At 41.5% G+C, this 17,680-nt stretch overlaps 1 protein-coding gene across 5 annotated transcripts in view; it reads left to right on the top strand.

The window, feature by feature from the left end:
- Positions 1-17,680, top strand: part of LOC121579328 (cell adhesion molecule 1) — a 467,092-nt gene that overhangs the window by 370,978 nt on the left and 78,434 nt on the right. For all 5 annotated transcript variants that reach the window (XM_041893817.2, XM_041893819.2, XM_041893818.2 and 2 more), the window contains one exon: positions 604-762. In XM_041893817.2, coding sequence (XP_041749751.1) covers positions 604-762 — 159 coding nt within the window. The remainder of the gene's footprint in view (positions 1-603; positions 763-17,680) is intronic.

The raw sequence follows: 17,680 nt of genomic DNA, 5'->3' as shown, positions 1-17,680 counted from the left end.
GAGGCTGTAACGTAACAAAATGTGGAAAAAGTCAAGGGGTCTGCATACCATCAGAATGCACTGTATATGGAGATAGTTTAGTGCTTAAAATAATGGGTTAAATGCATGAAAAAAAAAAAAAAAAGTATAATATATAAATAATTTCATGATCTTTCTTATATCTCTAAGATATATGACAGACACTTCAGAACAAACTTATTTTAGATTTTCTGGGGGACTATCTGTTTATCCATGTATAAAGCTGTTATTCAATGCATTTCTATGATCTAATAGCAGTAAGGCCAAATTCAATGTTCCATCATATACTTTTTGTATCTATTTTTTTTATACCTTAAGGGGTCCTTAAACTCAAAATCAAATAGCTAAATGATCCTTGGTATGACCATCTTAAAACAATTCCATATGTTAGCATAGTACAGCGGTCCCCAACCACCCACGGGCCGAATATTTAAAAAATCATTGTTGGACATAAAAGACTGTGAAAACATCAGGAAATCAGCTCCAAGTGATTTTAAGTTTGGAAATCTGTTCCCAAGTATTCCCACACATAAAAGAGAGACAGGTGATTGTATACAACGTGGCTGTTTTTGTCATCCCTCCCAGGCATGTCCAAGGTGGAGGAGACGTATGACCACATGTTCACGGTGACCAGCCAGCTGAGGTTCATCGTCACTAAAGAGGATGACAGCGTTCCCGTGGTGTGCATCGTGGACCACCCAGCCGTCAAAGACTTCCAAGCCCTGACGTACCTGGTGGTACATTGTAAGTATGGGAAAACACTTGCGAGAAATAATACTTCCAATGTCTTTGTCCACTAACAATTTATTTCCTGAGGGACTCAAATCTAGAAAATAAGATAAGATGCCATCTTCTATTTTCACAGAAATGTGCCTTGCAAACTACAGTGGGGGAAAAAAGTATTTAGTCAGCCACCAATTGTGCAAGTTCTCCCACTTAAAAAGATGAGAGAGGCCTGTAATTTTCATCATAGGTACACGTCAACTATGACAGACAAATTGAGATTTTTTTGTTGTTGAGAAAATCACATTGTAGGATTTTTAATGAATTTATTTGCAAATTATGGTGGAAAATAAGTATTTGGTCACCTACAAACAAGCAAGATTTCTGGCTCTCACAGACCTGTAACTTCTTCTTTAAGAGGCTCCTCTGTCCTCCACTCATTACCTGTATTAATGGCACCTGTTTGAACTTGTTATCAGTATAAAAGACACCTGTCCACAACCTCAAACAGTCACACTCCAAACTCCACTATGGTCAAGACCAAAGAGCTGTCAAAGGACACCAGAAACAAAATTGTAGACCTGCACCAGGCTGGGAAGACTGAATCTGCAATAGGTAAGCAGCTTGGTTTGAAGAAATCAACTGTGGGAGCAATTATTAGGAAATGGAAGACATACAAGACCACTGATAATCTCCCTCGATCTGGGGCTCCACGCAAGATCTCACCCCGTGGGGTCAAAATGATCACAAGAACAGTGAGCAAAAATCCCAGAACCACACGGGGGGACCTAGTGAATGACCTGCAGAGAGCTGGGACCAAAGTAACAAAGCCTACCATCAGTAACACACTACGCCGCCAGGGACTCAAATCCTGCAGTGCCAGACGTGTCCCCCTGCTTAAGCCAGTACATGTCCAGGCCCGTCTGAAGTTTGCTAGAGTGCATTTGGATGATCCAGAAGAGGATTGGGAGAATGTCATATGGTCAGATGAAACCAAAATATAACTTTTTGGTAAAAACTCAACTCGTCGTGTTTGGAGGACAAAGGTCTTGTAGCCCATTCCAGCCTTGTGTAGGTCTACAATCTTGTCCCTGACATCCTTGGAGAGCTATTTGGTCTTGGCCATGGTGGAGAGTTTGGAATCTGATGGATTGATTGCTTCTGTGGACAGGTGTCTTTTATACAGGTAACAAACTGAGATTAGGAGCACTCCCTTTAAGAGTGTGCTCCTAATCTCAGCTCGTTACCTGTATAAAAGACACCTGAGAGCCAGAAATCTTTCTGATTGAGAGGGGGTCAAATACTTATTTCCCTCAATAAAATACAAATCAATTTATAAAATTTTTGACATGCGTTTTTCTGGATTTGTTTGTTGTTATTCTGTCTCTCATTGTTTAAATAAACCTACCATTAAAATTATAGACTGATAGTTTCTTTGTCAGTGGGCAAACATACAAAATCAGCAGGGGATCAAATACTTTTTTCCCTCACTGTACATGTATTCTACTGAATGAGTGAGATTGTTTAGATTTTGTTCTTCAAATGTTGACTGAACTTTAAGTCTATCCATCATTTTTTGCGCACAAGTTTGCCCCTTTTTCCTTGAACAAAGTTCCCAGAGGCCTTTGTCCATACTCAGATGACAGACACAGGCCTTCAGACTGCATTTGAGCTGTCTCTGCATCAGGAGCTAAAATCAACCACCTTCATATTTGCCCTATGTTTAATATGCAGTAGTGGCATTATGATACAATCGGTAAGGCCCTGAAGTGCTTGACTTGGCCTTTGGGCTGAAGTCCTAGGCTTCAGATGCCATTATCAATGCAAAAGGGTAAGGATATTTTCTCCAAAACGTTGCCTTTCCTTCCAAACCTTGACATATGGCTCACTGTGAGTGTGTTGCTGTAGCAAGGTATGCCGTGCTTGTTGTCACTCCTGGAGCTTTGTCCGTTCTGTAAAAAGCTTCCGTCTAGGAATTAAAAAATAAACAAGGATGCTCCATCTGACCTTTCCTTGGAAGAGACGGGCTCATCTGCCTAGACGTGACATTTGGCCACTCTCCCATTACAGTAGCAGACAGGGCTAGAGCCTGGTTGGGCTGCCCCTCCAACTGCTTGTACAGAGCCTGGTTGGGCTGCCCCTTAAACTACTTGTGCAGAGCCTGGTTGGGCTGCCCCTCCAATTGGTTGAGCAGAGCCTGGTTGGGCTGCCCCTCCAATTGGTTAAGCAGAGCTTGGTTGGGCTGCCCCTCCAACTGCTTGTGCAGAGCCTGGTTGGGCTGCCCCTCCAATTGCTTTTTTCACATTGCGCTGAATACATATGGAAGAGGCAGAGTGGATATGGTTAGACGTTCCACAATTTCACATGGACCACCAATATGGCGGCAATTGACCCTTTGCTAAGCCCTGCCCCCCTTGGTTACTGTTGCAACCAATGATGTAAATAAACCCTGGATTGCAGATGCTATGTATTGGACATTGAGAGGCTTTAAAGCCACTGGTCGGCCATATTGGCACTTTCAGTTGGAGCAGTCCTCCACAGGAATGAATGGAATTCTACAGTATTTCAATTAAATGTTTCAAGGGCAAAATTACATGTATTTAAGTATTTTTTTGTTGTAGTGGGGACAGTAACATTAGTACTCTCAAAAAAAGATACTTTAAGGAAAATGTTTTAATATATTGTTTCATTAAAAAAATATATTTCTCACATATAATTTAAAAGTATGCATTAAGGCATCTGTAATATAATTAACGTGTCAAAAACGAATGTAGACATTAATAAATGCATTTCTATAGCTTCCAAAAACTTTTTTATAATGGAGGAGAAGTACCAAGATGGCTGCGCGGTGGCTTCAATACAACACCCGCTGTCAGTCATCCAGGGTTTATATAGATCATTGATAGCAACCTCAGACAACATTTTCCCAGGAAACCCAATTCCCCCTTCTAACCACTGGTGAAATTCCCTCACAATGATCTCAAACTGTGTTTTTAATACACAATCAAATTAAACACAGGCTATCCCTTGCTAATCAGCAGACTCTCGGGTATGTGATGGACTGTTATTACAATTACTTCACGGGAACCTGGTAAAATGAAGGTTGTAGTGTGGCTAGCCACTGTATGGCTCTAAATGCACTGTCAGCATGCAGCCAAAGTTACTAACCACTTTTGGAGCTAACTAACTCTCAAATCGTATGTCGACAGCAGATGAGAGTTGTATTCATAATATTTATTTATTTATTTTTATTAAAAGTCAGGATATTTATTTAACTAACATAGCTAATTTCGCTAGCTAACGTACATTTCGAAAAAATAAACAAGTTATATTAACCCCCAGAGTCTATGTATGCGGCCCCGAGGAAATCTAATTAGCATAATACAGAAATCCCCATCAAAATCCGTCAGTTTAAGGTAGAGATATCCGTTTTTTTGCATGGGCTCAACCGACCACATCCGCCGATGTCGCCCTTCAGCAGCTAAGGTGACAGGTGGCAGAGCTACAGCGGTGTTTGTTAGACCATGAAACATCCGGAAAATTGGTCTTCTCACAAAAACTTCTATAGCGTCCGAACGGTTTGGCCTTTAAACTATTATGACCCCTCAATGGAAAGATGAGACTCTCATGAACACGACCCCCACAAACGTCACGTGACTCGTCTGAAGTCAGAACAGCCGATCTGCCAACTTCTGTCTGTAGTGTCCGAACAGTTTGGGCTACACACTAATATGACACCTCTATGGAAAGGTGAGTCTCTCACGAACGCGTACATGTCGGTTGTTGCCCACAAGCCTCACAAGAATAGTCTGAAGGTAGCCGGGTACCAGTTTAAAACATGAATGGAAGTACAGTATGCACTGAGTGTACAAAACATTAGGAAAACCTTCCGAATATTGAGTTGCACCCTCTTTTGCTTCAGAACAGCCTCAATTCATTGTGACTTGGACTCTACAAGGTATCGAAAGCATTCCACAGGGATGCTGGCCCATGTTGACTCCAATGCGTCCCACAGTTGTGTCAAGTTAGCTGGATGTCCTATGGGTGGTGGACCATTCTTGATACACACGTGAAACTGTTGAGCATGAAAAACCCAGCAGCGTTGCAGTTCTTGACACGCTCAAACCGGTGCGCCTGGCACCTACTACCATACCCTGTTCAAAGGCACTTAAATCTTTTGTCTTGCCCATTCACCCTCTGAATGGCACACATACACAATCCATGTCTCAATTGTCTCAAGGCTCAAAAATCCTTCTTTAATCTGTCTCCTCCCCTTCATCTACACTGATTGAAGTGGATTTAACAAGTGTCATCAATAAGGGATCATAGCTTTCACCTGGTCAGTCAATGTCATGGTTCCTAATGTTTTGTACACTCAGTTTCTATGGAAATAGTTTAGTGCGTAAAATAAGGGGTTAAATACATGTATATATAGTTTCCTGATCTTTCTTATACAATGCATTCGGAAAGTATTCAGACCCCTTGACTTGTTCCACATTTTGTTACTTTAGAGCCTTGATTAAATAAAAAAATATCCTCATCAATCTACACACAATACCACATAATGAAAAGCGAAAACAGGTTTTTAGAAATGTTTGTGAATGCATTAAAGAAAATGTTTTGAAACACATTATTTACATAAGTATTCAGACCCTTTGCTATGAGACTCGAAATTGAGCTCAGGTGCATCCTGTTTCCATTGATCATCCTTGATATGTTTCTACAACTTGATTGGAGTCCACCTGTGGTAAACTCAAATGATTGGACATGATTTGGACAGGCACACACCTGTCTATATAAGGTCCCACAGTTGACAGAGCAAAAACCAAGCCATGAGGTTGAAGGAATTGTCCGTAGAGCTCCAAGACAGGATTGTGTCGAGGCACAGATCTGTGAAAGGCTACCAAAACATTTCTGCAGCATTGAAAGTCCCCAAGAACACAGTGGCCTCCATCATTCTTAAATGGAAGAAGTTTGGAACCACCAAGACTCTTCCTAGAGCTGGCCGCCCGGCCAAACTGAGCAATCGGGGGAGAAGGGCCTTGGTCAGGGAAGTGACCAAGATCCCGATGGTCACTCTGACAGAGCTCCAGAGTTCCTCTGTGGAGATGGGAGAACCTTCCAGAAGGACAACCATCTCTGCAGCACTCCACCAATCAGGCCTTTATGGTAGAGTGGCCAGACGGAAGCCACTCCTTAGTAAAAGGCACATGACAGCCCACTTGGAGTTTGCCAAAAGGCACCTAAAGACTCTCAGATATTGAGAAACAAGATTCTCTGGTCTGATGAAACCAAGATTGAACTCTTTGGCCTGAATGCCAAGCATCACGTCTAGAGAAAACCTGGCACCATCCTACAGTGAAGCATGATGGTGGCAGCATCATGCTGTGGGGATGTTTTTCAGCGGCAGGGACTGGGAGACTAGTCAGGATCGAGGGAAAGATGAACCGAGCAAAGTACAGAGAGATCCTTGTTGAAAACCTGCTCCAGAGCGCTCAGGACCTCAGACTGGGGCGAAGGTTCACCTTCCAACAGCACAATGACCCTAAGCACATAGCCAAGACAACGCAGGAGTGGCTTCGGGACAAGTCTCTGAATGTCCTTGAGTGGCCCAGCCAGAGCCCAGACTTGAACCCGATCTAACATCTCTGGAGAGATCTGAAAATAGCTGTCCAGCGACGCTCCCCATCCAACCTGACAGAGCTTGAGAGGATCTGCAGAGAAGAATGGGAGAAACTCCCCAAATACAGGTGTGCCAAGCTTGTAGCGTCATACCCAAGAAGACTCGAGGCTGTAGTCGCTGCCAAAGTTGCTTCAACAAAGTACTGAGTAAAGGGTCTGAATACTTATATAAATGTCATATTTCCTGGGTTTTTTTAATATATAAATTTGCAAAATTGTCTAAAAGTCTGTTTTTGTTTCGTCATTATGGCGTATTGTGTGTAGATTGATGAGAAAAAATATTTATTTTATCAATTTTAGAACAAGGCTGTAATGTAACAAAATGTGGAAAAAGTCAAGCGGTCTGAATACTTTCCGAATGCTCTCAGATATAGGACAGACACTTCAGAAGAAACTTCCTTTAGATTTTTTTGGTGGGGGGCTATCTGTTTATCCATGTATGAAGCTGTTATTCAATTTCTATGGGGTAAGAGCAGTAAGGCCAAATTCAAGGTTTCATCAAATAATTGGGGGATATTTTATTTATACCTTAAGGAGTCCTAAAATTCAAAATCAAATAGCTAAATTATCCTTGGTATGACCATCTTAAAACAATTCCATATGTTAGCTTATGGGGCTTAGCGAAGGGTCAATTGGATTTGACATTTTAGCGAATACTAAAAAAGAATGTGATAATGAACTATCATTCTTGAAATTCTTCTCCAAGGTGAGCCAGCCAACAGCCCAAATTATACCCGTTCTCATTCCACGGTCTGCCTCACATGCTCTCATCAGACACATCGCTTCTCCATGCCTCGCCATGCTGCCGGGGCAGGCAAAAGTAATCGATGTTAAAATCATTGAGTGCGCAGGCTGTCCTAATAGACTTCATTCTGCCATATAAAAAAAAGAAAAAACATGGCCAGGGATATTAAATAAGCTCAGTAATAATATAGATGGCTGGCTGGGCAAGGCAAATACATTTGCCCTACTGCGCTGTTGCTTCTTCCCCCCGGGGACAGATGGAGGGCCGAGGCTTGAGGGCTGCTGGGGGACACAGATAATAAAGCTAAGCAAATAATTCTGTTAACATAATGATAATGGCCGTCTCCCTCGTACGATACAGCTGCTCTCATTTTCCCCAAGTGGCAATATCAGGAAGTCACCGGAATGTTTAGTGTTTGTGTCTAAGGAGTCTAAGCCAGTACGACTCTTAGACAGACGGTGGTACTGTACCTATCAAAACACTAAACCTCTCATGATAACATTTTCAAGATGACAATGACGGGAGATACTACACTGCAGTGGGAGGAAAATAAGGGATGTACTGTAGTGTCTTTTGTCAGTACCGACGCTCTGCACTGCATGTAACGGTTTAATTTTAATCCACCAACCACAAGTTCTGGGCAATGTTGTTACAATAACCTTTGGGATAGTGCAGTTTAGAGACTAACACAGCCCAAGCCTGAAACGAAGTTCTCACTCGTAACAACGGTACATGCCCGTCCAACCAACATGGCGCCACGCCCAGCCCTGTCCATCACCCAGACAGAGCACCACAGCTTCTGCCAGGTCTGTAATTTGGACGGATGGACGGCCTGCAGATTGCTGTGTGTTGACCGGAAAGGTCATACAGCGGAGAGGCCGGGTGAGCTACGCTGTTGACATATTTAGTGATCTGCAAAGTTTAGGTTGAGAATGAAAGGAGATCGGACATTTGCCATTAGGGGATCCTAGACTTTGGAATGGTCTGCCAGAGGAGATCAGGCTTGCTGATTCAGTGCCTTTTTTTATATCCCTGCTGAAGACACACTTTTATAAATATGCTTTTAATGTATGATTTCAATGTATGCTTTTAATTAGCTTTTTTTTTTTTTTATTAGTTTTCATTTCTTTGTTAGTACTTTTATTTTATAATTTGTTGATGTGATGCACTTTGTTACTTGTATTGAAAAGCGCTTTACAAATAAAGATTATTATTATATTATTATTATTAAGTGCAGCAACTTCAACTACAGGAGCCCTGGGGACACCAACATCAAATCAAATGTTATTTGTCACATACACATGTTTAGCAGATGTTATTGCGGGTGTAGCGAAATGCTTGTGTTTCTAGCTCCAACAGTGCAGTATATCTAACAATTCACAACAATACACACAACCTAAAGTAAAATAATGGAATTAAGGAATATATCAATATTAGAAATATTAGGATGAGCAATGTCGGAGTGGCATAGACTTTTAGTATTTATTAAATTTTTTATTTCACCTTTATTTAACCAGGTAAGCCAGTTGAGAACAAGTTCTCATTTACAACTGCGACCTGGCCAAGATAAAGCAAAGCAGTGCGGTAAAAACAACAACAACACAGAGTTACATATGGAATAAACAAAACGTATAGTCAATAACACAATAGAAAATCTATATACAGTGTGTGCAAATGTAGTAAGTTATGGAGGTAAGGCAATAAATAGGCCATAGTGCAAAATAATTACAATTTAGTATTAACACTGGAGTGATAGATGTGCAGAAGATGATGTGCAAATAGAGATACTGGGGTGCAAATGAGCAAAATAAATAACAATGTAAATAACAATATGGGGTTGAGGTAGTTGGGTGGGCTAATTACAGATGGGCTGTGTACAGGTGCAGTGATTGGTAAGCTGCTCTGACAACTGATGCTTAAAGATAGTGAGGGAGATAAGAGTCTCCAGCTTCAGAGATCTTTGCAGTTCGTTCCAGTCATTTGTAGCAGAGAACCGGAAGGAATGGCGACCAAAGGAGGTGTTGGCTTTGGGGATGACCAGTGAGATATACCTGCTGGAACGCATACTACGGGTGGGTGTTGCTATGGTGACCAATGAGCTAAGATAAGGCAGGGATTTGCCTAGAAGGGATTTATAGATGACCTGGAGCCAGTGGGTTTGGCTACGAATATGTAGTGAGGGCCAGCCAACGAGAGCGTACAGGTCACAATGGTGGGTAGTATATGGGGCTTTGGTGACAAAACATATGGCACTGTGATAGACTACATCCAATTTGCTGAGTAGAGTGTTGGAAGCTATTTTGTAAATGACGAAGTCAAGGATCGGTAGGATAGTCAGTTTTACGAGGGCATGTTTAGCAGCATGAGTGAAGGAGGCTTTGTTGCGAAATAGGAAGCCGATTCTAGATTTAACTTTGGATTGGAGATGCTTAATGTGAGTCTGGAAGGAGAGTTTACGGTCTAACCAGACACCTAGGTATTTGTAGTTGTCCACATATTCTAAGTCAGACCCGCCGAGAGTAGTGATTCTAGTCGGGCGGGCGGGTGCAAGCAGCGTTCGATTGAAGAGCATGCATTTAGTTTTACTAGCGTTTAAGAGCAGTTGGAGGCCACGGAAGGAGTGTTGTATGGCATTGAAGCTCGTTTGGAGGTTTGTTAACACAGTGTCCAATGAAAGGGCCAGATGTATACAAAATGGTGTTGTCTGCGTATAGGTGGATCTAAGAGTCACCAGCAGCAAGAGCGACATCATTGATATATACAGAGTCGGCCCGAGAATTGAACCCTGTGGCACCTCCTGTGGCACCTCCATAGAGACTGCCAGAGGTCCAGACAACAGGCCCTGCGATTTGACACATTGAACTCTATCTGAGAAGTAGTTGGTGAACCAGGCGAGGCAGTCATTTGAGAAACCAAGGCTATTTAGTCTGCCAATAAGAATGAGGTGATTGACAGAGTCAAAAGCCTTGGCCAGGTCGATGAAGACGGCTGCACAGTACTGTCTTTTATCGATCACAGTTATTATATAGTTTATGAGCTTGAGCGTGGCTGAGGTGCACCCCGGAAACCAGATTGCATAGCGGAGAAGGTACGGTGGGATTCGAAATGGTCGGTGATCTGCTTGTTAACTTGGCTTTCAAATACTTTCGAAAGGCAGGGCAGGATGGATATAGGTCTTTAACAGTTTGGATCTAGAGTGTCACCTCCTTTGAAGAGGGGGATTACCGCGGCAGCTTTCCAATCTCTGGGGATCTCATACGTTACGAAAGAGAGGTTGAACAGGCTAGTAATAGGTGTTGCGACAATTTCGGCGGCTAATTTTAGAAAGAAAGGGTCCAGATTGTCTAGCCCAGCTGATTTGTAGGGGTCCAGATTTTGCAGCTCTTTCAGGACATCAGCTATCTGAATTTGGGTGAAGGAGAAGCGGGGGGGGGGCATGGGCAAGTTGCAGCGGAGGGTGCAGAGCTGGTGGCCGGGGTAGGGGTAGCCAGGTGGAAAGCATGGCCAGGCGTAGCAAAATACAGTAGAATAGAATACAGTATATAATGAGTAAAGCAAAAATATGTAAACATTATTAGAGTGACTAGTGTTCCATTATTAAAGTTGCCAGTGATTTCAAGTCTATGTATATGGGGCAGCAGCCTCTAAGGTGCAGGGTTACGTGACTGGGTGGAAGCTGCCTAGTGATGACTATTTAACAGTCTGATGGCCTTGAGATAGAAGCTGTTTTTCAGTCTCTCGGTCCCAGCTTTGATGCACCTGTACTGACCTCGCCTTCTGGATGATAGCGGGGTGAACAGGCAGTGGCTCAGGTGGTTGTTGTCCATCAGTCTTATTGATACAAAAAAAACGAGTACTCTCCTCGGGAAATGAACCCATCCACAAGTCAAAACACTGAGCAGAATAGGCAAGCATAGCTTTTGGAGTATTGTCATAATGTATTTGAATAGGGGATGCCGTTTAAAATATATACTTTTTTTTTTATAATACTTTTTTTTTTTACAAACAAAGACATACATAGACAAAAACAATAGACAACTTAACATTTACATACAGAAAGCATGAATTATTGAGTCATTGTTAGTTTTACAATTAAGACATGACTGCCGTTGTGCTGTAGAATTTGTGAATTTTGTCTCTTGTATAATCAATTCTATGCATTAGTTTATACTGGATGAAGCGCAAATATTCGTTAACTGTAATTTTGTTCGTTATGTTCAAACACTCTTTTTAGGTCTTCATTCCAATAGTTTATATATTTTTTCGAAGAGATTGTCAGTTGTATAGGCTCTCTGCAAGGTTTTGTATGTCTTACCCATCATATGAGAATCTTTTTCTGACTCAAATAGGATTCCCTCAACATTGCTCTGATGTCCAAAAGCTTTCAGGTCGAAATTTCGTGATATAATACGTTTAAGTTACATATATTTGAAAATGTCTACATTGGTCAGTCCAAAATTGCTTTTTAATTCTGTCATGGAAATAATTGTATTTCCTATTACCACGTTATTTAGGGTTTCGATGCCTTTAGTTTTCCATGTGGGCCAATTTATCATAAAATGTTGAAAAGCTTTCCAAGGATTGTATCCGTAAGGGTGGGTATTTAAGGAGTGATATTAGTTATTGTGGAATCGGTTTCATTTTTTCCCCCATACTGTTATAGTGTTCTTAACTGAAGTTGTTAATGTTCTTAGCTGTGTCCTTTAATAGACACTTGAAAAGATTCTGGGATGAGCATGCGCATCTACAATATGTACCCATTGTTCCTCTTTATTGCATTTAACAATATGTCGCAAATAAAAGCCTTTGGTGGCGAGTTGATACAATTCCAAGTCTGTAAGGTTAAAACCACCCTCAGACTTAGGAAGATGTCAAACTTTCCTTTTTATTCTATGAGCTTTGTTTGCCCATATAAAGTCTGTTATGACCGAGTATACTTTTTTAAAGAATGTCTTTGGTGGGGTAATTGGTACCAAAAATAAATATAACAACTTTGGGAGCCATGCCATTCTAAAAAGGTTTATTCTACCTGTAAGATTTATGGGAAGATTGTTCCATTTAATTAGATCTGCTTTCATTTAGTTGAGTAATGGGATAAAGTTATATTTTATACTGTATATTTGTTGGTTGTTGTCACTTATTAAGCATCCTATGTATTTAATATTGTTTGTGGTCCACTTAAAGGATTGCTGTAAATCATCAGTTATTATTTTACCTATTGCCATTATTTGTTTTTTTTCTACATGTATTTAATATTATAAGATTTTAGAGTATTCAGAAAATATTTTTTACAAGGGAGGCATTGAGTTTTCGATATTTGTCAGGTACATCAGGAAATCGTCAGCAAATAAGTTTAGTTTATACCAGGGGTTGTAACCAAAATTATTTTCCAATCGTTTTGCTCTGAACAAAACAATTTATTTATTTTTTACGTTCCACTGTTCCGACCAGCAAAATAAAGTTCTGAACCGGTTCGAACCCAAAAAAAGTTATGGTTTATATAGTTTCTTTCTGTTCCTTTTTAAACCTCTGAAATATATATATTTAAAAACATTTAGCTCAACATTTAGTTACTTCACCAATGGATAGAGCAGCTTGCTATGGAGAGGGCAAGCTATGTACATGCCAAGCTATGTACATGCATTGGACAGACAAGAGTAGAGTAGGGTGCGACATGCGGCTGAAATTTTGCAGGTGAGGAGAGCGCTTGGGATGTAGCGTTTGGCATCTTGTTGTTATGACATGCATTATTTGAATTAAGCCCACAGAATTATACCTACGGAGGAGCGCCTTCTATGAAGGAACTTTGAATGTCTTTGAACTTCAGAGGGTTGGCTTAACTAACATTGGACCAGAACTAGCCCTTGATCATGACTCAGTTCCATTACATTACACATAATGCAGCCTAGAGTTATCTAGAGCTAGACCTGAGCTAGCTAACAAGCTAGCTAACTAACAAGCTTGTGTGTGCAGAGCGGCACCAGAATTAAAATAAAAACACGTCTTACCTTTTTGTAGTTAATAAACCCAATGTAAAATGTGATAACTATAGTATCCTTAACTAGCACTGAAAAAGTTATTCAATTGTTCTCAAATAAAAAATCTCTCTTCCTAATTTCTGAATCACTCCTGTAACGTCAGTAGCTACAGTAGGCTATGCATGCCTCGGGGGGAGGGGCAGGTAGCCTACACACACACACTGGCAAAGATTTTCAGCTGGCAGGCAGACACTGGAATACGTTTCTGAGTGACAGTGAGGGCTTTTCATAGGCGCTTTGTTTTGTTTTTTGTGGGACTGGGAAAAAAATGCCTGGAACATAAAATAATGTTATTAACCGGTTCCCATGCTTTTAAAATAACGGTTCTGTTCCGGAACAGTATAGATCACTTTCATTCTCGGTTCTGTTCCTCAATTTCTTTTGTTATTTTCCGGTGTTCTGTTCTGTTCTGTTCCCTGAACCGGTTTCAACCCATGGTTTATACTCATGTTTAGCAATACTGATACCTGTTAAATTTTTCTAATTCTTTCTGCAAGCAGTTCAATTGCCAGTGCAAACAGGAGGGGGGGGAGAGGGCATCCCTGTCTTGTGCCTCTTTCTAAAGCAAATTCATCAGATAATGTATTATTTGTGTATATTTTTGCTTTAGGATATTTATATAATATTTTTATGAAATGTATTATTTCAGCTGGAATGTTGAAGACTTCCAAAGTTTTCAGGCCATTCAAGACGGTTGAAAGCCTTTTCGGCATCGACCACCATTATTGATAAATCTACATCTTGTTTTTTTGCGTATTGTATAATACTGAAACATGTTCTTGTATTTGTTTGTGTCTATTTTTAATAAACCCTGCCATTTTGACGGCAAGTCATCTATAGAATGATAATAGTTTTGAGTGCACTTTTGCAATGGTTGTATGATAATGTTGGTTTGAAACACTTCAGGATTTAGCTACTGTAAAAGGATACCACTCAAGTAGTGCTCACGTACTGTAACTGCCGTATGTGGCAGCACTGCAAGCTCCATCGAAGGGAGAATATTCAATTTAGAATCCTTTGAGGTACTCTGGGTTTGGAGCTGTGCCAATGTTTGGATGCGGTATCAGCTATTAGGCCTAACTACTAAGGCAAGATGCATATCACTCCAAGGGATCCTAAAGGACATGTTTTACAATGTGGTGCCCCCTAGTGCATTTAGCAAGGTCGTAGTTTATCATTTTATATTCTGTCTTGTACTGCTTCCTTTACCATGCCTCAACTAGCTAACTCTGCTACTACAACTTCTACTGCTGCTGCTGTTGATAAAAGCAATAACATTAAAATGGTGATGATGATGATGATCATGATGGTCATATTAACACAACACCCAGCAGTAGTGCAGTAGCCATACTGTGTGTTTATTTTCATGGTCCACACCAGCTGTTGTTGCCAGGGAACTATTCATAAAAGGGAGGTAATGGTGTGCTTTCTTTGACTTTCTTCTCTCTCGCTTCCTTCTCTCTCTCGTACCTTAAATTGCTCTCCTTTTCTCTCTCTCTCACCCCCCTTTATCTTGCCCTTTCTCTTCCCTTTCTCTGTCTCTCTCTCTCTTTCTTACCTTTCTCTCTTTCTTTCCCCTCTTCATCTCTCTCTGTCTCTCTCTCTTTCCCCCGTCTGTCTATCTCTTTCTTCTCTCCCTTTCTCTACTCCTTCTCTCTGTTCGTTCTCCCCTTGCTCTCATTAGCACTGTACATAATACAGAGGCTGATATTTCTTCTGAACACCAAAGGGAGCTAAGGGGGGCCTTATTAGTATTTACTTACTGTAAGGCAACATTCAAAGGAGGCCCGGGCTGATGTACCCACTTTTATAATCATGTTTCTGTCTTAACTGTTGTTGAGAAGGACCTTTATAGCTTTCTTACATAAAGCGTCCAGAGCGTCTTTATGTCTTGTTAGCGGGGCAGATTCTTTCTTCTTATTTTATCTCGTTTCCCTTCCCAGATACTACAAGGACAGCAGACGGTGTTGGAAGTTCATAAACATTACAACAACTGTCGTTAGTCTTGAAGGGACATATTTTATTTTGACTAATTGCACCCTGCAAAGGAACACCTCTAGATAACCAATCAATATCGATGTAACAACTATTCCTCTATAAACAACATTAAAAATAAACATACGTTTGATCTGGGGCACTCCTTCACACACTCCCACAACCTTAAGGCCAGAATCTCTGAAATTATTTTATTATTGGTTAGGCTGTCTTGTACACTTTTGCAGCTAAAAGCTGAATTTCAGTATACAGACAAAAAAAGAAACAAGAAAAAAGGAGATAACAGTTAGCTAGCTGAAGAAAAAAGAAATGGAGAGTAGCTAAGTCTAGCTTCAGAGAGTGCCTGCTCCTGGTAATGGCATCTATTCTGCTGGCAGCCGAGTTGGATGGTAGGGACAGGATTGATGATGGTGATGGAGCTGGAGTTGTCCTCTCCTCAGACGTTGTTCTCGTCAATCCTCAGCTCTCTGTAGCCACTGGTTGACTCCTCCACTATGCTTTCTCTGCTGCCGTTACGGGCGCTAAAAGCACACCACACACCAGTCCAGAGTATAAAGTCCTCCTCACTACGAGGGAGCCCTCTGCCATCATCACACTGCAGTTCACTCACAGCCACGGGTGGGTAAAGAAGCTGGTGCTGCTGTGTCCAGAATGCATCTTTTGAATGCTAACAGCCAGTTAAGATAGCTAGCCAAGCAATCATCAAGTTTCCGTACAATAATGACACCTCAAACCATACAGAAACCCCCCCCGACCCCCATGTCACAAGCCTTTTTCATTTCACACAAATGTTGTAAACCACGGAAGCAGCTACTGTATGGACGACACATGGACCAAGCCATCCCTTTAGGGGCTGGCAACTAACAGCCATTCTTCACTACCTGCTATCTATCACCGGGTGGTGGTGGTGGAGGAGAGTAGAACCTGACCAGTCTGCGTGTGGCGGCTAGTCAGGCCAGTCATGTTAATGAGTCAGGCCAGTCAGAAAGGTCAATGGTGTCGCTGTAGCCTGCCGCCGGCCCTATGGACTGTTGACAAACTACACCTCAGAGAGGAGAGAAAGGCTTGGAGCATCCGTTCTGAGTGGACAGTGTGCTGCTGTGAAGATAGGAGGGATACAGTAGGAGAATGTGGACCAGTGGAGGCTTGCTGGAGGGAGAAATCGGAGGATGGGCTCATTGTAATGGATGGAAGGACCCTGTCCTGCGATTTTCTTTACACTAGCCTCCACTAGTAGGCTACGTATTGAGGCCCAATCTCTGAAAGACGTAGTAAAAATAACATTTACCAAACTACAATACAAACGCCCCAGAGTTTGAAGAGTTGAGAGAGTTTGGCCAACTTCGGAGCTGGACGTCATGTTGCTACCTCTAAGCGTTCCAGGCATGGATTCCACTTATAATGTGAGTTCCACAGTTTGTTAGCTTATTTAAATTCTGCCAATATTGCCCACCAGGCACAAACATTACTCAGGTGTAATTATGAGTTTAAGGTTGGCAGTAGAAAAGAGAAAACCTCTGTGGATCTATAGCAGCATCTACAGTTGAAGTCGGAAGTTTACATACACTTAGGTTGGTCATTAAAACTCGTTTTTCAACCACTCCACAAATGTCTCATTAACAAACTATAGTTTTGGCAAGTCTACTTTGTGCATGACACGAGTAATTTTTCCAACAATTGTTTACAGACAGATTATTTCACTTATAATTCACTGTATCACAATTCCAGTGGGTCAGAAGTTTACATATACTAAGTTGATGGTGCCTTTAAACAGCTTGGAAATTTCCAGAAAATGATGTCATGGCTTTAGAAGCTTCTGATAGGCTAATTTACAAAATTTGAGTCAATTGGAGGTGTACCTGTGGATGTATTTCAAGGCCTACCTTCAAACTCAGTGCTTTGCTTGACATCATGGGAAAATCAAAAGAAATCAGCCTAGACCTCCACAAGTCTGGTTCATCCTTGGGAGCAATTTCCAAACGCCTGAAGGTACCACGTTCATCTGTACAAACAATAGTACCCAAGTATAAACACCATGGGACCACGCAGCTGTCATACCGATCAGGAAGGAGACACATTCTGTCTCCTAGAGATGAACGTACTTTGGTGCGAAAAGTGCAAATCAATCCCAGAACAACAGCAAAGGACCTTGTGAATATGCTGGAGGAATCAGGTACAAAAGTATCTATATCCACAGTAAAACAAGTCCTATATCGACATAACCTGAAAGGCCGCTCAGCAAGGAAGAAGCCACTGCTCCAAAACCGCCATAAAAAAGCCAGACTACGGTTTGCAACTGCACATGGGGACAAACATCGTACTTTTTGGAGAAATGTCCTCTGGTCTGATGAAACAAAAATAGAACTGTTTGGCCATAATGACCATCGTTATGTTTGGAGGAAAAAGGGGTTAGCTTGCAAGCTGAAGAACACATTCCCAACCGTGAAGCACGGGGGTGGCAGCATCATGCTGTGGGGGT

Source organism: Coregonus clupeaformis, chromosome 13 (assembly GCF_020615455.1).
Source record: "Coregonus clupeaformis isolate EN_2021a chromosome 13, ASM2061545v1, whole genome shotgun sequence".
In the NCBI taxonomy this organism is placed as follows: Eukaryota; Metazoa; Chordata; class Actinopteri; order Salmoniformes; family Salmonidae; genus Coregonus; species Coregonus clupeaformis.
The sequence above is the reverse complement of the archived record's forward strand: the minus strand, read 5'-3'. Positions and strand labels throughout refer to the sequence as shown.